Here is a 27819-nt window from a genome sequence, read left to right as displayed (position 1 = left end):
AGCAGTTGTTCCTGTCTAGGTTCGACAGCCTTTGTCTTTTCAGTTGCCTATACGAGACGGGAATTGTCTGCGGATACGTTCGCGTATCCTGCATCGGGAACGCAACGTGTTGCCGACAGACTACACACTACTATGTTTGGATATTTGGGTGCCTCTCCGGCCAGTCTGTGCGAGAGTGTGTCTTGTCTGGCGAACGAACGTCGTCTGTGAGAGTTGCTGATGTTAGCTGCGAGTGTTGCTGGTACAGGAAACTCACCATGAACCGACTAACTATATATATACGATATATATAACAGTTCTGTCAAGATGGGATGGGATGCCAAAGCTAGCTAGTGTCAAATCGTCGAGCTACAATCAATAGGGAACTAGAGTGCGACCGATTGTGATGCTGTCATATCCATGAGCGAAGGTGCATTGGAAAACTTTTTCAATGTACGACAAACCACCAGGAATAACGTCTTCGCTCAAGAATTACCCCACGAAACCGTATCTAACCTTGTTCGTTCCCATTGATTGAAGTAGATGGTTTCGCCCCCAATTCTAATCCACAACGAAACATGTTACTGTGATTAATGTGCGGATCCGTATCCAAAAGTCGCTACAAGTTCTTTGTTATTTATTATCACTCATTGACCGGTGGCACACAGAATAACTGGTGTATACAAAGGTCTTTCAAAAATGCAGACTTCGCCCCTTCAGTAGAAATTTCACCAGTGTCTCATTTGTCATGAAATACAGTTGCAGATGTCAGACCATCAAGGACAACCTGATCCAACATTAGTAAACTTTGCTCGAAATATCTCGGACGCTGATCTGATTCTGCCAGCGGCAGTTGCGACAGGACAGTGTGTACACCCGTCGGATTGCCGCTGACTGGTACTGCAAGGAAGTCAGAAGGACATAAAAAAAGTAAGCAGGTAACAGCGGCGGGAAAACAACAATGTACATTACGAGTAGGCGCTGCCGCTGTTGCTGTCATCATCATCGTCATCACCAACATCAGCATCATCATTGCGTGGTGTAGTAGTGGACGCCTCCTGGAAGGACGAACAGATTGTGCAGGAGCGTGCTTCGCACCCGCTGAGCTGACGTAAAGCCATACAGGAGATATTTACGCTGCCTCAAGCTGAATCTGTCAACACAGCTGTGTGTTTAGTTTCTTGTGACAGCGTAACAGGCAGAATTGGAACAAAAACACACGCTGACGGGTCAATCATCACCATCATCATCATAATTATTAACACAATCATCATTATTATTATGGCCCACGAGAACGGTGATGAAATCAGGCTTAAATGTGCCTATAATGGGTGAGTATGGTAAAGTGCGCATACTGTTAACAACCTGTTGCTTTGCCTAAAAATTTAACAGACAGAGAGACGAACAGATAGACATAGATGGATCGATCCGAATGTTTCAACACGATGAAGACAGGAGGGGGAGAGGAGACATCAGTGTAACTACCGCGAATTCTTCCGCCACTATGATGGAAGGATTTGTGATGACAAATCTCTCCAGTATTTCGTCATTTGAATTCTTTCGGTGGTACAATGCTCATGTAACTTTCATGTAACTAAGTTGTAAAGAACTTTATGTTGTTTACTGCATCCGTGCAAATTTAACGATTATATATAGATATCGAGTGGAGGTTTTTGAAAAAGGAAAGGATTTTTTTCCATTCGGATTTTGCTATTTGCTTCATACAATTAGCAATACAATTACAACACTAAAAACGATATAGTTGTGCATATTAATATGTACATATAATAGGTAATACTTTGCAAAAATAATATGCATATATATCTCATAATTATTATATTATTCTTATTACTGCAATATTGTGGCTTTTGCTAATTTCCTTGCATTGATTTGTGAGTTTTTTTTTATTTATGGTGTGTGCATCCAATGAAACGACAAACTCGATGGGCGAAAGAACTTCTTGTGGTCGAAATTCGTCTCATTGCCGTTTTAATGCGTATGTTGTTTGTTGTGCGTATGAATTGAAAAATATAAACTTTTCTATGATACGATCCGGTTTTTGGCGTAACAGTAGTCCGTCATGGGGCCTTATCATGTACGATAATCAATGTACAGCTCGTAGCTCAACGTACGTACTCGCTTTTGCGAATAATGGATAAGTTCAACATTCCGCCACCGTTAGCCAGGCGAAAACGATGTTTATTTGTCTGTTCGTTGCGGTGCAGTTGGTCGTTCCGTTTGCTTCTTACGGGCGGCATAATTCTAAGCATAGTAAATACTACCATAGAATGAAACCCTGCCATCCGGTTCTAAACGTTACGGGTGGACGGCGTCAGTTAAATGAAGCTACCTGTGCGTCCGTCCGTGCGTATCTGTATGCGCTGAACCGACAGATTTGCGAAGTGCCGGAGAACTGGCGGACAAGATCGAAAGCGTATTCATCGGCTTAGCGGTTTGAGCGTTTCTATTTTCGTCGTCATGTTTGTCATAATAGAAACCAGCCGCCCTCGCTGTTGCTAGACGTAAATGTGTCTGACAGTGGCTGATGCTGAAAGTAACAGCAACAGAATGGCGAGCAGCGTACAGCCATCGCGGCTGTGTAACTCTATGATACTGGTACAGTTGCTGTGTGGTTACGAGGTATCCTACCGCGTACGGCCGCCACCAGCTGCTGATGTGCTTTGAATCGTTGTATTCACAAGGGATATGAGAAACAACTAATATTATAACCGTTTTACCGCCCTTCTCATTCATTGACATATACATATTTTGAAAGTACAGTATTCGGCAAGGATAGTGCTGACTATGAAAGTGACTGTCAGGTAGGATGATGGCATTGGTGGACGAGATTCGGGAAGAAGAGGAGGATTTTGTAAGATACGAGATGTTCTGTGAGGTTCTAGCACCCAGGTTTCACACTTCTTCCTTACGTGTTTTTCGTCCTTCCCCTCCGCCTCGTTTTTATATTACTGCCCCCATGAAGTAGTTTTGTCAACTGCGAACTTCCATCGCCATCTTGTTTACGTTTCTCGAAGAAGTTCTCATCAGACTCAGTCTTGAGCAGTGGGCATTGTTTCTCAAAAATAAGACCTCCATGTGTTACGTTCACCTATTGCTAGCATTGCGACAGCTACTATTCTCAATATATAATCAATTCCCTTGAATTGTTGCCAGAGGCATCCGCACCTGGACGGCCTGTATGGCTTTGAAGCAGGACAAGCATGTAGATTAATTCGAAAGCCGTACGCAATGACATCCTCCCTTTTGTGCCGCTGCACTAGTAAAACAGGTTATCGTACGCATGCGTGATGTGGTCTGTGAAAGTTCTGCGGTGCTGTACTATGTACCCGATTATGGCAAAAGGACCATTTACCTCACGTATGAGTAGACTGCGTGCGGAGAAACTAGTTTACTAGGTGTTTTTTTTCACGATCTGTTTAATTGACTATCGAAAAACGCGCCATCACTTACGTTCTCTTTATTCTAAGGTCGTAGGATCCAGTGCGTGACTTCGGGATATTTGGCAGAATGAAATGGCAGCGCTCATTCCTTGCAAAACGAAAGGCACGGCCGCGCAAAATTTCAATATAAAATAGAATTTGTGTATTATTATGGTATTAAAGCGATCAGAACCTTAAATTAACACATAAGGTAATTCTAAGGAAACTCTATTATTCATTAAAGTGTGAGCAGTTATTTTTTATTGTATAGCGAATTTGAAGAAGCGGCAGAGTAATTTATTGTGCTTCAAAGGTCTGCTATATGCTGTTGCATGACTGTGCGTAATAGGTTGTGGAAATTGGACCCAGTACATTTAGGCAACGTCGTTTTCCCTTCCAGAACAAAACCTGTACCTACTGCCTTCAGGCACTTAAGCCACATTAAAGATTACATTACCGTGCAAAGTGCTATACTATGAGCAAGAGGACAGATGAAAAGAATTTCCTAATAAACTTTCTCAGCTGTGCTTCATCGTACAGGACAAATCATCTCCTTGTTCGCCCTGAGGAGCTCCTATAAAAGTTTAAGTTAATACACTTTCACCACTTTTATATGATTTCCTGTACAAAAGACATTTTAATCGAACAAAAAGTATACGTATCTGTCATATCACCTGTTTAAACGATATTCACAACTAGAAACTTAAGCACTGCAGTTATATCATTTTCTCTTAAATATTAATAACAGTAAAACTAATATAATGTAATTGATTTTTTATTTGCTTTCTTACAACAATATTTTCTCTATAGTCGTCGGAAATTGGCCTACGAAGCGCGAACATGAGCTTCGTTTTCATTTGAATGATTTTAATCGTTTCGACTGCACAATCTAGTCGCGCTGGAACAACACTAGATTTTGTTAAGGAAGTCTAATTGGGTGCACATCTTTTCTCCATTCAATTTGTATGAAAACCAACATTTTTATGATAAGCGATGAAATCGCTCTGTCTATAGTTATGAGAATCAAGCAAATTTGTTTAGGTGTCAATGATATAAAATGATATAATATAAAATTTGGTAATAAAGCACACTTACTCCTTTTATTCGAGAGAGAAAGATTTGTGCGCTCCTCTGAACAATAGTTTCTGAAGACTTATTAGTCCTGTAAAAAGCTTCCGACTTAATGTAACCACTGTCCTATAATGTCATAAAATCATGTAGATCTGATGCAGTTGATAATCTCGACCCCGTTCGCTTGACAGTAATTTCATATGTCAATTACCCCGAGTTTCTTTTGACGAAATCTATAATTTTCGACAGGGTCTCACGAAACGTTCAGTCAAATGATTTTTCTGCTCTAGAGGTCATTGTCCAATTTCAAGCGTCCATATACGAAGTCGACTGAATGAAATGCCGAAGAAATGTGAAGTTTTTGGTTTGATTTGATCCGGGTCGGCCTTTCGAAACACGTGCTGTCACAGGGTAGCTATGGCGTAGGTAGTTATGGCGTTTATTGGTATGATCAATGTGGAAAAGCCTTCGACTATCGATATTTAATAGACATCTGCCAAGCGAATACGTACATCGCTTTGGTTCTACTATGGCCAAGAAGACTGCCACACGATGTTTTTATCGCACCTTAAGCATCTTGTTGCCTACGGGATGTTTGCATAGTTTTCATTACTACCTGTGACTGTCCTTGTTTAGCAACATCTCCATTAGGTTAAGTCAAGTCGGGAAAGAAATGAGTGATATTTTTGCTTAAAAAATGTGGTAAAAAATATCATGAAAGACATAGTTTTTGCTTAACTGACTCTATATTGGTTTGCTGTCCTGTATATTTATATATATCGAAATTTAAAGTCAAAGTAAACAACCTACCATAATTGTTTTTAAATAGGGATTATAAGAATATGCACTTGGATTTAAAACAGCTTCAATAAAGAAACATCTGCCTGATATGCTTCACATTTTGCCATGTTGTTATTAAAGACAATTAATCATTTCGGGAAACAACGAAAACAAATGACGAAAATCACGGAACGTTCAGATTTGTAGCGTTTGTAAATTATTACGCATGTTTTTATGATTACTAATAAATCTTCAAATGCTACCAACCACTTTTCATCACGTATGATGCGATAGAGATAAGAATCGCTTAAGTTAGTGCTGCATCGATAGCAGAAGATTTTCTTATTCGTTAGCTTCATTCCATTTACGTGAAGTAGAGGCCCACGTTCGTTGGGAAACGCAGGTTTTTCCAAATGGTAAAGACCACTGTTATCTCACATACACATATACATTGTGCGTACGTGATGTAAAGTGTTTGAAGACTATGTACAAACTACACTATTCTTCGTTTGAGTTTTTGAGGAAACAGTGATCAAAAAATAGGAATATTGATGGTAGGGAATATATTCGTAAATTCTATTTCGTTAAAGTTTTGGAAGCATTTTCACGACTATATAAAACCTTATTTGAATCTTATCTGCGCCTCGGCAAACGTATTCTCTACCAGCTTTAAGATTGGACGAAGATGGCATAATTTTTTTGCGATCTTTCTTTCTATCCGCAACGCTCATGATCATAAGATTAGCTTATATTTGCTCGAAGGCGTCTTTTGCTAAATCAGCGTTAAATGTGTTGTCCTTTGTACATTAATCCGTGACAGCAGAAGTGGAATGATCTTTTTTCCCCGACTCGAGCAGGCAGTCGGCAGACGGTTTCAGTGAGAGTTTGTAGTTCGAATCGGATTTTGACCGACGTCAAATAGACACGCGTGGATCAAAAATCGACCCCATCGATCGGCGTACAGCCAAATGGATACCATTAGCGGTATGTGTATATGAGGCGGTCTGCAGCTGTTTAGCGTTTTGAAAAACGTAAATAACTTTTAAACAGAACGACGGCGTTTCGGTGTGTGTCAAATGTGTTTCCCTTTATTGAATACGCAAGCCAAGAAGTTCTCAACAGCTGTGCATATTTGATTTGCGTTACCGCGTCTAATCCCGATGTCGGTGGTTTGTCTGAGAGAATGAGTGGCCTCTTTTGGACATGAAAGTAATCGAAATCACATGGACTTAAATCTGGAGAATATAAAGGCTAAAGCAATGGCTTCATTCTGTTTGCCTCGATCCAAACCGTGATTGAAGCATGGCGATGAGGTCACGTTGTTACCGACTGACTACGTTTTATGGTGTCAATTGCTGCGCGACACAGCGATGGTGCTCTTTGAGAGTTCGAGATATCCGGCAGTCTTAATCGGTCTCTTTCGGGCAGTATCTGGTAACCACAGATGCCCGGCATCTATTGCGAGTATGAGGTATCAATTTGATGATGGTGAATTATCAATCAAGGTGAAGTATTAATTTAATACGGAAGTCGGTTTGTTCTGTTCGAAGCCATTATCTCGCCTAGTGGTTCTTTACCGGGCGACATGGGTCTATCCATGTTTCGTCTATGGCGACGTCGGCTTCCAAGCAGATTCTTTTGCAGCAGATTCTTTTGCTAATAGTTGCGTGAGATCTTTCTAGGGTACATTACACGTGCTTTCATCTCTCCTACACTCAGTTCATGCGGAATCCATCTTTATCTTTCTTCACGTTAGTGCTTTCGTTATGATTTCAAAACACCTCTTTCAAGGAGTGTCTTATCAAGTTAACCGAAAACTTCACGCTTTGTTTGTTTCAAATAAGCTCTCTATAGTATATTGCTGTTCGTCTTTAGATCTCCCACATTGTTCTCAATATCCTAATGTCGGCCTTTAAAATGACTGCAAGAAGACCTCCTTGCCTAATGTTTTCACCGATCTCCGATCAACTTAAGTAGCGCGTTTTCCTTTGCACAACATCACTGAGCGTGAATTTTCAGCTCTAAACAATATCTTGACCCCCACACTGATGACGCTCAAGCAGCTTATAACTATGTATAACTAGTGACTTGACGCAAGCATTTCCTAAATTTTATGTTCTTCACTAAATAGCTCTGGACAATCCAATTTTTAGACAAGGCGGTAAATCTAGGACTGCTTATTAAAGCAATTGTCTTAGAAACTACTGACTCACCATAAACGTTGTCTTTGGCTTAAAACACAAAGAAAAAGAAGGAAGAGAATGTATTAACGACAATATCTTCAACATTAATCATAGAAGCAATATTATCAATTTACCTGTTTTTGCCTTTTAATTGAGCGATTTAAAATGTTAAAGACTAGATGGTAAGCAAAAGCGCGCCTATATGTCAAAAGAAATCAAAGGCTTGATTACTGCGAATAAATCTACATAAAGGGAATACGAATCAGATTAATATTTCCATTTGTGCCGCTTTAGGCATCATCGCAGTTCTTCTTACCTACCGGTACACTTAGCTTACCGGTATCGATTGGTGTAATTTCTAAGCGTGGCCTGCGAAAGTTACTGTCAGTAGTCTGCTAAGTGTTACTCAAGTTGTTATTGACAATCCTGTATATAGTTGAATGCGTACCTTAAACGCAGTTGTCGATGGTGTCGTGACTGTATATAGCCGAAAAAAAACGCTGTGCGGATCTTCGTCATCATCGTTGTCATTAAGCCGTCATTAAGTTAGCCCGTTGGTTTCAGCCGCTCAAGTCAATCTGTGTTACAGTGACCATCGTCGTCGTTGTCGTAGTATTATAGGAATGAATCATTGAATCATCATCATAAATCATTATTGTGCTCGACCTCGACGGCAGGCGACGACACCGGAAAGCGACAGTCGCGTTCATTGATCTTTTATGTCGCGCGTGTAAGTGGGCAGGGCCAGTTGAATCTACCGGTCACGAGGAATTAGAGCTAACGACAACGGCGTATATTATTGTCGCTCCTTGTTGCTTGTGCGGCTGTAACTGTTAGAGAGACTTCTCAGCGGCGATTACAACGACAATGCCCGAAGGACTACGCAACGGTGGCTGCAAATTCACTTACTTTTAGTCGACCAGTTAGGCAATCAGCCGATCTCTCCGTCAGTTGCTGCTACGAGTGGTGGTTTCCAGCACGAATCACAGCTGTGCAGACTGTGCAAAGCAGTGTGAAAACGTTGGTCATATGGGAAAAAGCTTTCGTTCATTATAGAGCCGTACCCGCGTTGTACTAAAGGCTCTTCTTTGGAACAAATAGGAACAGGAAAAATACAGGGAAGTAGGGCGCATTGTGCCAGTGATACGGTAGATGAACACTAGCGCAGTTGTTCTAGGGAACATAAGCGCTGCCTACCTGAATTCAGCCTAACCAAACGTGGTGCAAAGTAGGACATCACTAGGATTTCGCGTTACGGTGACATCTTTCAAGGTGCCTGTCACTAGATGTACTATACGAAATATAGTAGCTGCTATGTGAGTCATAACTGTGTTTTGACAAGGTGTGGTTAAAGTATAGTTGCGTGTATCATTGGAGAAAAATAAGTGTAATCTCATTCTGTGATTCGAGGTTTACCCATAACTTTCATAATGCCATAACATAACATTTGAAAGAACCGCATTAAATACAAGTGCCGTCCAGTTACGTATGTTGTGCAACTATCTGTGGTCTACCCAGTTAATGTCAGGAGTTTTCGTGTAAAATAAGTTTCCGAGTCTGAACTAGTATTTGAGAAACAAGACGTTTTGGCCCGAAGTGTTTAATAACATAACAAGCAAGTGTTGGCTGTCCGGTGCTCTGTGATTTTAAGCATAACACATCTAATTTCCCCGTGCGTTGTAGCTCATAGAAGGGAATTTACCTTTAAAAATACATAATGAAGAGGCTAACAAAATCACTTAGTTGGCCTTAACAACATCTCTTGTTCAATTTTACTAGCCTACATAGCATAGTCACGCCCGCTGATTGAATGATGTGGTATCGATTTCTGATTTCGATATCTGCCTCCTTCGTCGTAGACATAGTTGCTTAGCAGTTTAAACAATACACATGTTCAGCAAGCGGCCAGCTACAACTATTGCTACTGCGGCGTCTATTTCTATTCGACTAGCTCGTGAATTATATCACTTCTGGTGTCGTCCTGTTCGTAGTATGAGAGTAATCAGTTCATACAGCAGATAAGATGGACATTGTAGCACGAGTTATAGCTTGGCGAACGGCGTGTGGAGCCCGATGCGGATTTGCGGATGACTCAATTGAATGGTCGTACTCTTCCTCGTCTTGCGATGAGGGGCGCGGAGAGGATACATACGATAGTGGCGCTGCAGCTGAGAGGAACAGTTGCGCACACTTGCTGGGTAACGCAAGTAGCAGCGACGACCTAGCTCGAAATATTCGTTGTGTAAAGAGTTGTGATAGTTCAGAATTCGTTTGTGTTGATGGCCGTGTTGGAACCTACATAGATAGACGTAATAATGGTGAAGTTAGTGAAGCTCGATTGCGACATGTCAGTGAACTGGCTGCGAGGGACCTTTGCGACGAAGCAGCGGTGAAACCAGCAACTGCCTATGAGAGGATTAGTTATCGGCGAATACTGCAGCAATCAAGTGGCGTCGGGATCCGCATTATGCAAAACCAGCGTTTCGGAGCGGGGAAACAGGATGTATTTTGTACACACTTGGAGCTTAAGAGGAGACGAAGGAAAAGCCGCTTATATGTGCACTTCAAAAGGTGTCGTTATTTTTACCTATCAGCAATCTCTTACCCACACTAACTCATAATGAACAATTGTAAAAAAAAAAAAAAAAACTTTAGTTCTACAAGTGTAAATGAGTCTTGAAAATAACGTTTTTCTTTGTTCCTCAAAGTTGTCATAAAAATGGCTTCAGATTGACTTCTATCGAAGTCATTAAATATCAAATGACCTTACAGGTAAACTAATAGACACTCATCAATATAGAATAATAAACAATAGATCTCATGCCATGTGATTGAGACGAGTATTACACGTTTGAAAAAAGAGAATTCTACAAATTGTGTAACTGTTTCCAATTACATTTTCAGCCGCTATGGAAAGCCGTATTATCGAATCCTTTACTTAACGAGCTTCCCGACAATAGATTTGCAATTTGATTGGTGACCTTTAACAACGTCCTAATTCTATGCGCAAGTTCCCGATTTATTGCCGCGCAGGTAAATAACAGAAAATATCTGATAACATCTTTTTTGCTTGTGTGGGGCTGCATATAAACTAGATGTACAAATTTCAAATAGACAGAAGTTACCGCATCATCTCTTATTATAACAGGTCATGCACAAGTGCTACACTAATAAATGCTTGAGTAAATGTTTAAAGGAATATCTTTTCAGGGCGATAACTTTTTGAGAAATAACTTAATCGACGACCTAAATTACTCCAATAATTTGTTCTCCAGCTTTGAAAGCAAATGACCTAATCTAACTGCGACAAGTGCATCCTTAAATAAGCACAGGATATTCCAAAAAGTGTATACGCGGCTTAACAGGCCCAACTGCGACTTTTAGATTTTCTAGTATTTTCGGATGTCCTGTTTTTTCTTTTAAATTAAACTCGCCATCCTCAACCACGGCCATCTTGAATGCGCGGTAAAACTCATTTTTTTCTGTTGATTCAAATATTAGGTAAGTATTAGAACAAGATTACCTGGCCTCCTTCGTCGAGTCTTTTCCTTCTTTGAATAGCCTAGTTAACTCGATGTAACTGGACTAAATATACGTGCCCGAAATATCAGTAAAGTATCCCTAGCAGCCCCACCAAGCGCAAAACATAACCTCTTTTAGATGAAGACCTAGCTAGTCTTCATCCATTTTGGACTCATCCATTCCGATAGCTGGTTTATGTGGACGTACAGACTCTACTTCTCGTTACGGATGACGATTCTTTCGAGAAAAAATCTGTCACTGTGACCGCGTGACGTTTGATACCAGGCAATATGTTGCGATGCAGCGTTAAGGTACGATATCGAGAGTGATCTAATCTGGGTAAATCCAAGAGATTTGAGGCTCGCCCGCTGTTTTTTCAAATGCGCCTTCAGACAATCGTCATCCGATTTAGACAGACGGTCTGAGCGAAAGGCACCGTAAGCGTTCCGGAAGCCGTTTCCAACCTACACTTGAATAAACTACTCTCGAGCAATCCTGCCAGTAATAAAATCGTTACCGTACACAAAACAAATGCCTCAGCAACGTTTTAGCCTCGGCAAAATACAAGGTGTCAAAAACATCTTTGAGTGTTTTTGAGTTAACGAAGTTACGCTATCAAAACAACACCATTAGAGGATCCTAACAGAGCAAAAAGGGTACGTACATGAGAAATAAACAACAAGTGATCGTAAGCGGGAAAGATAGTTTTCTTTTCCTAGAAAGGGCCACAAGAACTTTTTATCCAATTTAACAGGGTGCAGCGATCGCTCACTGTTACTGAGAATGGTTTAATAGCATTGTATGTATTTAATATAATACTTAACAATATTAATTGCCGGCACTATAAAAACACCGGCACTGTATTGATTTATTAATAAATCTACAATCGAAAAAAAGGCTTCGGTAGCGGGAAACTTTAATCGATACCTAAAAAAAAAAACGTGCGTATATAAAATGGTGTATATTACGTATAGACCACTCGAACATGAAACATTGACAGTTTCCCATGGTTAGCCAAACGCTCATAGAATTCAGTTTAATTGGAAACGAACACATGCGAATAAACCTCCCCGTATACGAATTACCAAAGCAACCACTTCGTGTTCAGTTGTTTAGCCGGCTCTGTACAGAAGCGCTAGTAGCAAATTCGTCGAAATTCATATTCCAGTAATCTTGCTAGTTATTTTCCAGTCGACTGTTGACAGAGTGCCACGCCCGTTGGCGATATATTCGTTGTTACCAATGCAGTTATAGGAAAAGTGTCTGTGTTGCTTTTAAAATTTGGTAGAATCGTCCCGCCCGGACAAGCGCTGTCTGAAAAATTAACGGCCATAAAGCGCCTCGATAGCAAACCATATTTCGCTTCTCACACATTATAAATGAAGAAATCAGCTCTAATAATTTCTGTTGTCTGTTCGGTTACCCTTATTCAGCGAGATCTTGGTTCTGTACATCGAGCCAGGCATCCGACTAGAACGGTTCCTGGCTGAGATGCGCGAAGTATGCGGATTCTCTGAACAGCAACGTTTCACTGTAAAATGGGTCGACGAAGAAGGTAAATATTGCCAAGCACCGTTTTATCATTTCCATAGCTCTTTGTCTATACATGTGTTATATGTACCTATAATGGTGCAGAGCTAACAAGCAAATAAATTGTGCTCTAGTCAATAAATCTTATGTGTTATCACTAAATAAAGTGCGTAGCCATTGAATACAGTCAGCGCAAATCTACAAGAACTGGAAGCAACGGGTGCATGTGGCTGAGGGAGATATTCTGCCGTGACTGTTTTTGTTTCAGGCTTCAGCTTCTCTTTAACGTCTAAAGATTTAACTTCTAATTATGACAGGTACTGCTAGACGCTTTGTTAGAACTCATTGAATGGTACATGTTGTTCTTTAGGTGACCCGTGTACGATAGAGAGCCAAGAAGAGCTGGACGAGGCGATTCGGCTTTATGAAATCAACAAAGATTCCGAAATCAATATTCATGGTAGGTTTTGTAACGGTTATTCTAGTATCTCGCGTCTGAACGTTTTTCCTGCGGTGGCTCTTAGTACGAATCGATCATTTTCGTCAGTGCTTGAAGGCCTTTTAATAAAACAGGTCTCCGAGCACTGGCAAAGTGAGCAAAAGCTAAATAATGTAATCGTGAGTGGAATTGGAGAGCTGTTCTAAATTGAACTGCAACTGCAAAAAAATATGATCAAATTGGAATGTGATGGCAACTGATGTACGTAACAGGCCGTGGACAATGTGGCTGATACGTCATTGGGAAGATGCCAAGGATAACAAGCTAAATCTATGGGTGTTGTATGTGCACTATCCTGTGTGGGCGTGCAACACCTTGTATTTCTGTGTTTTGTAGTGATTGGCTTGTTACCGTTAGAAAGTTTGTTGCAAAAATTTAATACATGGCATCTGAAACATCGCCTCCTACACAGTTCTATACACAGTTTTTTGTTGTGGCAGCCTGCGTCAAACCAGATGCCCACCGATTTTAGTAGGCGTTGCTAAACTCGAAGGTGGCGCTCTACAACAGTTGTAAACTGTACGTAAGAATCGCATTGGAGCGTAGGAACATTTCAGATCTCAAAAGCGTCTACGTAAACATCGTGACCGAAAGAGAGATAGGAAAGGGTGAAAGGTGAAAGGGAATATCAGTAGATTATTTTTCAGGAGACAAGAGCGAAATATTCTGTTGCTACCAACTCTTCCATCGTAATTGATCGTTATTGCAGTTCTTCAACGAGTCAACGACAGCCATTTTAAAACACCTATTGTATACAGCGCTTTAATATTGGAGCTGCGAAACGAATAACGGATAGTTATAACAGAAAGGCTATTTCTGTTGTGCATCGGTGTTCGGCAGTCAATGCCTATAATGTATAAATATCCATTGCAGCTTAAACAAGATAATCACTATAATGGTACTTTAAATCTAATATCCAGTTCCGTTATAAGTTGTAGTGTTAGCTCGGCTTCCTGAAATTTTATGTTCTGCGCCAAACTTCTTGTGGGTCTCGTCCTACTTTCGATATTATCTATCGCTATAAAAATTAACTATATCAGCTGGTAGCCGAGTCGTTTAGCACCATAGCTGCATTTAGAATAGCGTTGAGAAAATTAAGAAATTATATTTAGTCGTTGGGAGCACCGCTAGTAACCGGATCAGGGTTTTCCCATTTTTCCGTCATATACGAATGGTCAGTTGGGTTGACTTGGGTTATTCACTAACCATGCTGTTTAGAGAATAGTTCACTGCCACACCTCGAAGGACTGTACCTTAACAACAAGTGAACTACGAGTGACACGACGCCTCTGGCCGCGTCAACCACTATGCGGCTTTCGATTGAAAGAGCGCTTTAATTTTTCTCTTATATGCCATCAAAATGGAATTGCAAGAAACAACTTATGCTCTTAGGTGTGTTTCTCATTTAGTGTTTGATTGAGTGAATTTAATGAGAAGTCCAATTCCAACACTATCTCAGATCAGGTAGTTACTGAAAATCGAAGATCCATATTCTAGGAATTAGACAATAGTTTTTCGTAGAAATCTACAAAGTAGACGACTAGTTGTCGATCAAACATGTGCAGTTTTTTGTTGGTTGGCTGAGATGATTAACGTGGTCCATAGTGGCTCTTAACTCAGCAGTTGCGGAGTATAAATGAGGTATGCATGTCGATGAGCGGGGCACACCGGATCTTCTTCAAATTTTCAAAAAGCACTCGTGTATGTAGGCTGTAGTAGTATTTTCATTTATTCAATTTATAAAAAAAAAATCAATGTTCATACAGGAATAGCGAGAAATAGTCACAAGCTTTCTTCTTTCGACAACCACGTGAAGAAGTTGATTGAAGCTGTTGGGCATTATCAGGTTCAAAGACTAACGTTGCCATATCTCATCGTCTGCCCGCAATCATCTGTTGCTTTCCGGTTTTGTGTTTGTCCCTGTTTTTAAATTTCCTCATCACAATGCTAATAAACGAAATCAGGTTACATTTACTGGAACGGAAATAGTGCCCATAATCGGTCGAAAAAGAATTCAGGGCCACTATAGAGTTTTCTTGGTGATTTTTTTAGCTCCTCTAGCCTTATCAAAATGTCGTAGCTTGCTCAGCTTCGGGCTTTCCGCAAAAACATTCGCGATATTTTACATTAGTACTCCATATGCAAATGACATGACCGTCAAATGAATGAATGAATGAATGAATCCCTTGGTATAATAAATTAATTTCAGCTTTATCAGTGTTCGATCTAACACACAACTGGCGTTGTGTAGTATGAGATAGATTTATAGTTGGAACGTTCTTTTAATTTATACTTGAATCTGGCTCCTTTGTGAATCTAATGGATAAAGATGGACCAAGGATACAAGTTGTAGGAACAAAAAGACCTTTCTTCTTTTTTTTTTTTTAACTATATTTGTAGAAGTAGTTCTAGTGATTGTACTCTGTAATTTCATGACTCAGTCGTAGCACGACAGGCCTTTTGATTAAACTGAACATCATACCTGCCGTATCCAAGTTCTCCCCCACTGCGCCTCAAGCAGTCGGTTGTTGTTAGGGTTACACAATCGGTGCTAAGAATATCTAAATAACAATCTGTATATTGTTTTTTAGCCACCTTTACCCATGCACACACAACACTCATACATTGTTAATGATAGCAGACATCCGTTAGGCACCAATAAGTCCTATGTTATCCTGTTAAACAAATCTATAATCAAGACATCTTGAGGCACACTTTTTATATGTCGGTGGCGCGTCGCTGCGAGGTTTTATATCATATATCTCTCTAGTTCTCAGCTGTTTCATTATCGGAAAGGTGTTCGAATTGACCTAGCGGCATTGCTTCAAACAATATATGAGGAGGGTCTCGCCAGATGTATCTGGAGTTCGTCCAACGAGCCGACGGAGTGGCCACGCAGTTTTAGCCTTTCTACTCCCCTCTCTTATATATATTCTAATAAGTCTTTCGTCGTCGCTTACCGGTGCCAAATTTAAGGCAGGTTGCAAATGGCAGGCTTCTTAGTTCATCATTTCGGTGTTGGTGACAGCACTTTTTTCCTTCGTCACTTTCTTCGTCGTTATACGTTTGTGTATTATCACCTATTGGCTATAGTGACGAGTATATTGGTTAGAGAAGTGCTTGAGAGAAAACCTTTGCGACCATCAATTAACTGCATCGTGTTGTCAAACATGTTACTAGTACTATTTCGTTCCTGTAGCTGTTCGAAAAAACCACGCAATGCGACATTTGAAGTCATTTCTAAAGCGAGAAAACATCAACGCACGCATAGGCTTTATTACAAAGGTAAAAAGAAGTTAAACCATTTTAGCTATGCTATTAAGTAGCTATGGAGGGGTATTTGAATTTTTTCTCACAACTTCGTCTTTCTCAATGTCACTCGGTGGTTCTGATAAATAGAAACGAAATGTATTTATAAACAGCGTAAGACGACGTGAACATCGTAGTCTTATAGGAAAAAAAGAACAGTAGCAGGGACCGATCCTTATTGTTGAACGTCGTTAATTTTCTTATATGTTATAGCTCTTCAGAAACAACAGATTTGAAGACGACTACTTTCTTGTTGTAGTTATGTTGAGCCACAGTTAAGCCTATAAGAAAACAAAAAAAAAACGATAGCTCTTTTATGTGCACTGGCATGCTGATTAGGAACAACGAGTGAACTTCTAAGCGTGACAAACCAGCTGTCAAGCTCTCACAGTAGCTTGATTTTAAACATTTGTTAATTTGGTAGTAATTAAGTGGCTGGCATGTGTATTTTGTAGCAATAACTGGTTCTAGATTTTACGTTATAGCTCGAACACCTCGTCGTTAATGAAAAAATTTAAAACTATAGCCCAGCTTTTGATAGCTAGGGAACAAAGCGCACACATATATACAAAGATCATAAAAGAGTGTCAGGGGTGTGAGCTGTTGTGGAGTGTTGTTGACCCTATTAATAATGTGAAAATATTGCATATTGTTATATTGAATACTGTCTTATGGAATTTTACAGTGTTCCCATCAATTCCGTCGTATCCCGGACTACCGTGCCCGGGCGAAGACAAGTCCATATATCGTCGAGGTGCTCGACGTTGGCGGAAAATTTATCGCGTCAACGGCCACATGTTCCAGGCGAAGCGTTTCAATCGGAAAGCTTTCTGCACGTATTGTATGGATCGCATATGGGGACTAGGGCGACAGGTGAGCGATCGTCTCTCAGAGATACCAGCCGTCAGTTTGCAGTTTACTCATTTTACGAACAAGATTGCATCGAGATTGAACTTAGGTTAGCAATCTTTGAGCATCTTTTATTCGTTGTGATCAGAAGCACAGGTACAGGATATTGAGTTTAAAGATAAACTACACATGATACACTAAATTTTGTTGTCCTGCTCTTGACTGAATGAACGCTTTTGAGGCACATAGCTTCCGCTTAGAAGAAAGACTTTGCTAATAACGCGGATCGTGGCTGCTTCCCACATGTGTGAAAAAATTCCGGCTCGGTGTTGTCTTGCGTTGGAGTAATCGATTCTCGTTCTGGAGTACCTCGTAATTGCCGATTGTAAAGTGTCTTAATACACTACCACTAAGATATGAAGTACTCGCAATTGGCCTTGTATCTACGCAGCCCCATGTCTTTGTGTCACGTTCTTCTTATCATAAATATGCTTTATCGTCACTCTTCATACCTGTCCTCTCAAACCGCGATCGGTGAAACTGCGGTCCATCGCCGAATTCCAATCAACAATTCAGATTTCAAAAAAGGCAACGTTGTGATATCAAGGAAGTCTCTGCAGTTCACATGTCGATGTGAATCCTATGTGGGACTACAATAGATGACAACTGCTCATTTAATCTGGATTTTCTAGTGAGCTTCATAAATAATTGTGCATCAACAGCTTAGCTTTCAGTTGGCTCCCCTAAATCTCGAAGTTTCGAAGATAAGCTCACTCGAGACACCTTTTTACCTTTGCTATTAACGATTCGTTCCGTCTCCATAAATGCAAAGTAAAATGCACATTATCATAACTGCACGTTTGCACAGATTTGTATGTCAGAGTTACTGAATAGTCGTGGGCCTACTAATGTATGTTACTTGAATATTATGATCCCTGAAATTTTACACTGCTTGTGTATATATCGTTGTTAAGCGGTTCTTCTAAGTCGAGTTATGCCACGGCATCGTCTGCATTCTCGCCACTCGAGACCAATCGTGATGAGATTGGTCCCCCTGTTAATGAACCGGATTGAACCGGGCTAGTCACATCTACCGTGTTAGTGAGCTGTCGGAGATCAAATCGATCTCCAGAAGCATGGGGCATCGACTAAGATACTACGAAATCGTTACATCCGTTTGTTTCTATACGCGTCGCTTTCTGCACCTTACCGTTGATGCACCCGATTTTGATTACAACGAGCAGCTCGATTCTGTAACCACCTGGTCACCCAGTGCTTGCTGGAAGAATAACATGATAGTTACATTTACTATTTTTCGATAGGTCAACTGTAAAAAAAGCGAAATTTATATGAAAAAAAGGTCTTTACCGCATCTTAGCTATACTATATTGCTATTACTAAATCGCCATCGTTGCAGTAATTCATCTTTGTATCCTTAGGAATAGAAATTGATCGTGTTTTTATTGTTTTTTGGCATTGTACTATGAGTAAGTGAGCGTATCTGTATTTCCCCGAAGGGTTGAACAGAGCGTGACTGATTTCCTTATCTTTTTTAAAGCTACTATTTGAGGGAATCAAGGAATTGCCTGAAGGAGTTAGCAATTTTTGGGGGTGTTGCAAAAATATTCTCGTTTTATTTCTGTTGTGCACCTTCGGCACTGTTACAGTGAAGGAAACGCGACTCAGCGGCTTCCGGAAAAAGATCTACTTCGATTGAATCAAGCGGTTTCAATGCTGCATAGTGAGTGTCTACGACGAATGTTCACTTTTGATGTATGTGTATAGCGCACATCGCGTTATGCGTCCCGGATAACTGTGTTAGCAGTCTAACACACGGACGCATGGGATAACAGAGAAGGTCTTCCTGAGAGCATCTCGTCAAATATCATATTGTGATAAATATTACTGTCGTTGAGCCGTTGTGACAGAACTTGACGTCATCCTAAAGGCAAGCTGGCTCGGATATCTATGATTGGTTTTCATTGATTTTCTTGAAATAGAACTTATCAAAGCGTCTCATGTGGCGGTGTCATTTTTTTGAGAAATTGGAAATAGACTTAGGTCGGCTGGTAAACATGCTGCTCTAATTCCCTCTCGAGTCGAGGATTTCCATTTTGTGGCAAACGACCCACAAGCTTACTCCCAGAATACGACACGTTGAAACAGGGGGTGCGTCACTGCTAATTCGAAACGTTGTGATACAGTAATACCGCTGCGTGATAAATTGCTTCGTTGATGCTCCGTTGAACGAATGTTTTACTCGACAGGCGATAGTCAGCCGGTGAATATGCGAGTCTTCCGCGGTGCACACATTTAATACGTTTAGATAATACATGCAACAATGGCTACAAAAGCGAACAGCTCAAATAAGGCTCCATCGACGAGTGAAGCTCGAATGCCGCTCCTCAGCTTATTCGAAAGCCGAAGTTGGCTAGCCAGGCTTCTATTTAATGTACTTCTACAGGTTTGTAGTCTGGAGTAAGAGAAGCAAGTACGTGTGTAAAAATAGATTCATTGTCTAAATGTATAGCTTTCCAATGTATATTATATAACACAATAACTAATCTAAAAAATCAGCAAAAATCATAACATATAAAGCATTGAATCCATCTGCGTCTGTTAGGGATGGACTATTTTTCCTAACTATTCTGTAGGTGTTGCAAACTCCAGGCCGAAACTTTTTGCCTGTTTCAAAATGTGCGGGGCACCGCCATGCTTTAGAACCGTTATTATTGTTGTGCAGACTTCAGAATCATTTACCAGAATTAGCATCATTAGCCTACGTTGACTCTATCGTAAACCACCGTGTCCGTCTGTGAGCAAACTGGTGTCTGGACTTCAGGTCCTCAAGTTCTCTTATGAGTTAAGAATTTAAATGCACAAATCTGTGCAGACGATCCTCAGAGAAAATTTTATATTCGCACAGTGAACGGAACTACGAAAGAAGAAATAAAAGAAACTAGCCGACCTTGACTGACTTAAGTGCTGCGACCGGTAAAACGCAAAACTTTTTTTGTCTTTGCTTCAAAGTCTCGAAAATGTTATCAAAATTGCTATGAAAAAATACAGCAACCGAAGAAGATCCACAGTACGGCGACAGTGCTGTTGAGGATAGCTTTGTTCTTTTTTTTTTTGTCATTTTAACTAAGCTAATTAATATTTAAGTTTGTTCATAATTTCAGCCAAAGATATAATTATTTGCAATATCAAACGAGAAGTACTTTGTCATGCGTCTGCAATATACGTGCCTGTGGATTTGACGCTTTTTTTCGCACCCGCTGATCCCTAAACACCTTCTGTTGCTGTTTTTTTTTACAGGGGTTCAAGTGTATCAACTGCAAACTTATGGTACACAAGAAATGTCATAAGGCAATAAAGTTACAATGTGATCGCAAGGGCGAAACCGGCGGGTATGACAATCCAGCACTTAATGGAAATAGTGTTATACAGAGTGATGAAGGAGGAGACAGTCGACTCAATCTTCACCTTGCCCGAACAGGAACTGGACCCCGAGGGCCGCGAAGAATCTTGCAAGAGGTAAATGCACTCGCATACACGATTCGTTGCTTTGGAGGCGCAAGTATCATCTTCCGTCGAAAACTTTTCATATGACACGATATTGATTACTGTTGTGATTTCTCTACACTTCCCGCTTTGACAGAAGAGAACGTGAACGTCCGTTGAATCCTAATTCGAAAATTCTTTGCGGGAAAGATGTTTTAACAACTAGACAAAAACATTACTACTTGACCCATAGTATAGAAAGATTAGACTAGAATAAGAAGATTAGACTGTTTAGCATTACGATCAGCTGATACTAATATTAACTTCGGCCTTTAGTATCGCTAGTTAGAAAAGTTCAGTATCTTGTTATAAAGTCTAATTACATGTATGTTTATCAGGCACTATAATTGCAATTGGCAGTTTCAAGTGTTTAGCCTGCCTGGGTATCTGCGATATAGCGCCTGTGAACACTGTGTTCTTAAACCGAAGACTAGCTTCATAGGATGTTTTAAATCGCTTTCGCGTACCACATGTTGAACCAGCAATTCCCTTACTAATTTTACTGTTGTTTGACTTCAGGGCGATGGGCAAAATATTGACGTTTTAGACCCGATTGCGAGTCCGACAGGCGTTGGGCATGCTAGCCAGGGAACAACTCCTGGCCAATACAGCCTAGACGATTTTGAGCTAATCCGCGTTATCGGCCGGGGATCGTACGCGAAGGTGCTTATGGTTGAACTCAAGTCAACAAAACGGATCTACGCGATGAAAATCATAAAGAAATCGCTTGTTAACGATGACGAAGACATCGACTGGATTCAAACGGAGAAGCATGTCTTTGAGACGGCGTCGAACTTTCCATTTCTCGTAGGCTTGCATTCATGCTTCCAGAGCGAGTCAAGATTATTCTTCGTCATCGAGTTCGTGCGTGGAGGCGACCTTATGTTCCATATGCAGCGGATGCGGAAGCTCACCGAAGACCATGCACGCTTCTACGCCGCAGAAATCTCACTGGCACTTCATTTTTTGCACGAACGTGGAATCATCTACAGGTATAGAAGTAACTTTACTTCGTACCTTACGCACGAACGTACTAACGCACTTTACATTACTGTCACGTATCACTTTGCTCATCACCCTTTAATAGTTGAAACGCCCGAACGCCTCTCCTTAATTAACTGCTTGAGTGAATTCTAAATGCTTGATTCTATAGGAGTGAAAAGTAAAATTTGCCGTATGCCGGGACTGCTGAAAACGTTCTTCACTAGCTAAATAACAGCTGTTAAAAGTGGTTGGTTATTTTATATTTCTGCAGAGATCTTAAATTGGACAACGTACTACTCGATCACGAGGGTCACATTAAGCTGACTGATTATGGAATGTGCAAAGAAGGCATTCGAAGAGAAAATGACTTCGCGTCGACATTTTGCGGAACACCTAACTACATTGCTCCAGAAATCTTGCGCGGAGAAGACTACCGCTTTAGCGTTGATTGGTGGGCACTGGGAGTACTACTCTATGAAATGCTGGCTGGTCACTCCCCATTTGACATCATTGGTAAGGGAACTGAGACATTCCTCCGTCGTCGTTGGCTATCACTCGAATTGCATTAGAAGCTATGTCGCTTCTAATTAACTATACGCTATTACTTATTTCGACTGTGGCAAAATTTTATGCAGGTATATTCTATTTAGGGATTATGTGGCTGGATGCTTTACGGTCTAGATATTCCAAAAAGGTAGCAAGAAAATCCTGACGAAAAACAATGTGATAGTTTAGAAATAGTGAAGTCTTTATTTTCTCTGTCTTTTTTGAAAGCTTTACACGAGTTATCGAAGAAGTTCTTGTTGTCTGATTGTTATGTGAAAAATTCAGGTCAATCGGACAATCCAGACGAGAACTGCGAGGACTACCTTTTCCAGGCCATCCTCGAAAAAACGATACGCATACCAAGGTCAATTTCCGTACGAGCTCAAAATGTCCTTAAGGGCTTCCTGAACAAGAACCCTGTGGAACGGTGAGTCTTTTGCTATCAGGGGCGGTTGGTCACATTTTGTGCTGCTATGCGAACTACCAGAGCTAACCTTCACAATGTAGAGCATGTGCATGAACTGGGAAGCTTGATCAAACACAGTGATCAATACAAGCGGTAATGATGGCTTTCACTAGGCGTACAGGATGATATAGCATTATTAATTCGATACGTTCAATGTAAGCATCGTGGCGGAGTAACCTCCTTGTCTTTAATTGATAACTGGCCGGTTACCCTCGCTTCCATTCAGATTGGGCTGTCACCCGACGTCAGGTTTCCCCGATATATGTACACATCCGTTTTTCAAAGCAATCAATTGGGAACAATTGGAGAGCAAGCAGATTTCTCCACCATACCGGCCAAAATTGGACACAGAACGAGATTTCGAACACTTTGACCCGCAGTTCACCTCAGAGCCTGTATGCCTCACACCTGACGACCCGTGCGTATCCATCAAATCGTTATAGTTAAACGATAGTTCCATATATTTTGCATAGATAACACTATTCTCGTCTCTTGAAATTTACCTTGACACCTAAACAATTTCTAGCATTTTTTAACGAATTTTAATTTCGACTTCTTATTATCGAAGAGGTAATTTTTAGTTTTCTGAAGTCTGATTGCGCCCCCTTAGAGCAATCAACCACTAGCTAAGAAAAATGCAATTTGCATTTTGTGAAAAATCGGCTAATAGTTCATTATATTTTATACCAATTTGATGAAGAATGATTTAAGCATTAATGCCGACTTGTACATGCTTTCTATAAAACACATCTGTATGAAATCTGCTATGTTGTTAACTTTACTTTTTCCTTCTTGTTTTTACTTGCGACTATGAACTAGGAAACTTATAAGTAAGATCGACCAGACGGAGTTTGACGGCTTCGAGTACGTCAACCCCCTGCTAATGTCAATGGAAGACAACGTGTGAGAACCTATCGTTACGCATGTGAACCTATAAGAAAGCTCGAGACAACCTAATGGCTAACAATCATCACGATGACCTTCTAAGTGAAATCGACTGCTTTCGTTGCATCTATGCCTCAGCGAAATAGAGCGCAGGGATTAGAGTTCTACATGGTCAAGTATGAGCCTCATTAAATGCGAGCAAGGGAAAAAACGACAGGGGCAAAACAAGCGGAACACGAATGATGTTTAGGGGAGTATAGTACTGGTAGAATTCATCATCCTAAAGTAGGAAGTAGCTCTCATCTCCAGTTTATTAGATTCTACAGTTTCATTAGAACTACATTAGGCTCCCGCCATAAAGACATATACTTGGTCATTGCTACATAGAGGGTACATTTACTACATGTGATTTGTGAATAGGGACTGTACAGTGAAATTTTTACCGACTTTTCGGGTACCAACCCCCAAAAATGCTAAACAGTTTTTATGGCAAGTAACAGAGGACGAGAAACGGGGACTGCTTAGCAGGATATAACCGGACGTTAAAGAGAAACCGTTAGTTTGATGTTTCGCTTCTCCAGGTAAGCTAGGATCGAATGAAGTGCCTATACACAACGTTTTATTAATGTATGTACAGAAAACTTATACACGTGACTAATCATCGTTAACAAATGCCCCACCGCTGTAACTCGTGTAGGAAGTGCTGACCGATAAATGAGTACATGTTACGCGAAACAGTTAGGATGTCTTTTTTATTGGATAAAAGACACCTGCCTATTAGCAATAGATTATTTCATATTTTGATTAAGTGTGCCAAGTTTTCCGCGATAAAATGACTGAAAAGGAAAATTATGAGGTACCAATATGTTTTGGAGATTTACCCATCGTGTAAAAATAACAAAATATCAACAAACACCCACACGATTATTAACAACTTGTATTATAATAACTGCACGTATGCGGGGAACAGGATACATTCCTTTCTTAACTTGGCTAACTTAGGCACTAACTCTGTTGATAACATCGGCAAAGTCTACTTACTAAAGAATTAAACAATTTCGATGATATATATATCATTATTGTTTATCGTAAGCGGCCCGTATTTTTCGTATGTTTTAGCCTTGAGATCGTTTTTGTTATTTAATAAAGTTTACAGGACAAGACCAAAAGCAACTTATTGAGACATATCGTCACGAATGAATCTCGAAGAGAGGATGAACGTCGCCAAGGCCCGGCCGGATCAGGCTACGTTGTACGGTGCGATTACGTTATGCGCGATCAAGTGGCCGAAATAGTCTTGTGGGTTTCATCCGTTTGACTGTGAAGCTGGTAGAGGATGTTTCTCTAGAAAATTAGCTTTATTGAATACAGTTGGGCTTTGGACAAAAAACAAGAATTGCAATGCTGCCTTATTTAACAAACAAAAAAAAAAAAAGGAACATATTAGATATTCTCAATTTTCTCGTTTACGATATTATTAATGTGAATAGGGTTTTAGTGCAGAAAAAGGGGATAGATGGCACGACATATTCAAAGTGCGCCTGATACGAATGATATGCCTGTTTTGTTCACACTAACATTGAATATAACTGTAAAGGAATACTGTCCCACCTGTTTTTTATCTTTCTTGCACATGAAAAGATTGTCGTTACATTTAGTATATAATACTGACTGTCGAACGCAAAAAGATTTTGAAAAACGTTTTCAGAGGCAGGAAGTCCCTGCGAAACAAGCAACAGGCCACCAATTTGTATTTAGTGTACACACACACAAAAATAATAGAAAAAAAAATTGTGCCTAAGCAAAGAACAAAAGCAGTACAAAAGATCAGATCGTATGTAGTCGGTTAACATTCAGATTTTCCTCAACAGCAATAGAGGATCAGTCTGTCCACCTGTTGATCATTCAATACACCGACAAAGGAACGTATTAAACAGTGTGACATCAAGCAAGTGGTCCCGTCCTATTTCTCGTAGTAGCTAACGAAATGTCCAAGAGATAGCGAGACGGATAGAAAGAGAAAATCGATACGAACGATTTGTCTATGAGTACATATGCGATATAGCGTAAATCCGAAATTGGCAGCTTGGCTAGGCTTTCATGCACAGTAACTTCACGCTAGTACGATCACTGGAGTTTACGTTTTAACACAAATCTGGAATACTATGCGAATGGGTGCGTGAAGTAAGTAGAATGCAGAAGACAGAAATAAGTTAAAAACTTGATTAGCATCACTGAAGGTACACACAGAGGAGCAATCGCAAACTCTTCCGAGATTTATGGCAGATCGCTGTAAAAATGTGTGATGACAATGAAGAGAAACGCTATATGATTATTAATGATTATCATTGTTTAATGTAAAGGGTTTAGCACTTATAAAAGACGTGATCACAATTGCTAGAGGCCGTGTATCTTCAGAAGTGGATAAATAGCTATGGTATAACCTGTATTGTTACATGTAAAGATATAACTAACCTAGTTAATTATTATGATTTGATTAAGACATAATACGAACAAACGCAGCTCCGGAATGCCCGGACAGGGGCAGCACTGTACCCTAAAGCAGCTCTGTTATTATGTAGCGTTTCATTTTTTTTTTGCATATATTCAATAATAATAATAATAATAATTCGATTTTGTCTGCAGACGCACACTTCCACGTTTTTCGAACTCGATTTAACATGATTTAACGATTCTCCGGGTAGCTAGCTGCATACAACGTAACGTATTTATCGGTTGAGATGATACATCTCAAGCAGTATGATTTACTATTGAAGGCTGATACTAAAACGCTACGGAGATATCTTCAGGTAACACAAAAATTGTGTTCAACAGATTTTTTGTCAGCTACGCTTAATGCTAGACGAACAACACCGCTTTTTCTGTCCATGAAAGGTCGATGAGAACAAATACTGTTTTCAATTCTTACATAGATTTTCTATATGCAATATGGTATACAGCATATTTGAATTGTTGCGCCACGTAGAACAAATTCAATGTTGAACTACGGCGAGAAAGCGATACAAGTAGCATGTTTTAAAAGGTGCCTTAGATGATGATAAATGAAGGTAAAATACTGTGTAAATGTTAGAGAAATATGCCTGTAAGGACAAAAAGAGGTAGCAGTCGCAGCGAAGTTAACCGCTGTTTCTCCCCTAACCGAACACTGATACTAACACCCCCAGAATGGGAGAGTTCATCTGTGGGGTCGTATAGTTGGTGGATCGATGCATTTGTTTTTCGTGTAAAGTAAGCCCGTGTGCTAATAAAGATCAATAAATAGGCTCACCGTAATTAGCAGTAAACAGTTGACCCTAAATGCGTCCTAGAGCGTAGCTGTTGTGTGGTTAATGATGACGGTTATTGGCCGTGCTGGAAATCTTTATAATGCATTATTGTTAAAGTAAACAATCAAAACAATGGTTTTCATAGGATGGTGGCAGCGACAGAGAGACAGATTGACGTGTCGCAATTATGAGCGGTTTTTATTCAGGCAGAAGAAGAACATTCGACGCCGTTAGCGTAAGAAATACATTAAACAAATTATATTATTGCAGAGCAAAAAATTTTTCCAAGAATAGAGGGACAAGCGAGCAGTCGGCGTGTAACAACGATAAAAAAGTTTGTTTTACGATGATATACACTAAATGGTTAATTACATGGTTAGTGTAGACGTATTTTACAAAACAAATGAAGACGATTTGTTCGACGATCAAAAGTGAGGAACCGTATCCATAAACTTATCCGCAAATCGGCGCCGTCCGCTTGCATATATATACATATATGTGTATATATATATATGTGTATGTATATATATATATATGTGTATATATATATACATATATGTATATATATATACATATATGTATATATATATATATATATATATACATACAATGTGACGCCCACATAATCATAACAATAATATTTTCAGTAAAAACGGAACAACTTATGAAGGACACATATAAAGAACTTCACTCTGTGAGATGCGAAAGAGATAAGTTCAAATAGTTAATAAAAAAGCCAGTGTATTTTCGTACTTCACTGTACTTACGTGTAACAAAAGTACATGTATGATAATAATTACAACAATAAAGAAAAAGAAAAATTAAAAAAAATAAGAAAACTATACCGTTGTTCCTGATCTGATACTCATCTTACCTAATTATTACTCTGAGCCGCTAAGCTGTTCATACTAAAAAGATTTTGTGT

General features: G+C 39.9%; 1 protein-coding gene across 3 annotated transcripts; it reads left to right on the top strand.

Annotated features, from left to right (window-relative positions):
• The first annotated feature begins 180 nt into the window (after window positions 1-180).
• Window positions 181-27751, top strand: aPKC (protein kinase C iota type). Of its 3 annotated transcripts, none has more exons than XM_086970404.1 (10): window positions 181-1310; window positions 12409-12530; window positions 12876-12965; window positions 16999-17186; window positions 20481-20699; window positions 21246-21718; window positions 21982-22223; window positions 22542-22683; window positions 22949-23140; window positions 23542-27751. In XM_086970404.1, the coding sequence occupies exons 1-10, from the start codon at window positions 1261-1263 to the stop codon at window positions 23627-23629; spliced, it is 1806 nt and encodes a 601-aa protein (XP_086826530.1). In that variant the 5' UTR covers window positions 181-1260; the 3' UTR covers window positions 23630-27751. The 3 variants fall into 3 exon arrangements, with proteins under 3 accessions (XP_086826530.1, XP_022697440.1, XP_086826531.1); XM_022841705.2 differs by lacking the exon at window positions 181-1310 and adding an exon at window positions 8154-10024; XM_086970405.1 differs by lacking the exon at window positions 181-1310 and adding an exon at window positions 9939-10024 and having other exon boundaries at window positions 10358-12530.
• The last annotated feature ends 68 nt before the right edge of the window (window positions 27752-27819 follow it).

Source organism: Varroa jacobsoni, unplaced genomic scaffold, assembly GCF_002532875.2.
Source record: "Varroa jacobsoni isolate VJ856 unplaced genomic scaffold, vjacob_1.0 scaffold_945, whole genome shotgun sequence".
Lineage (NCBI taxonomy): Eukaryota > Metazoa > Arthropoda > Arachnida > Mesostigmata > Varroidae > Varroa > Varroa jacobsoni.
This window is presented reverse-complemented; position numbering and strand designations above follow the sequence as displayed.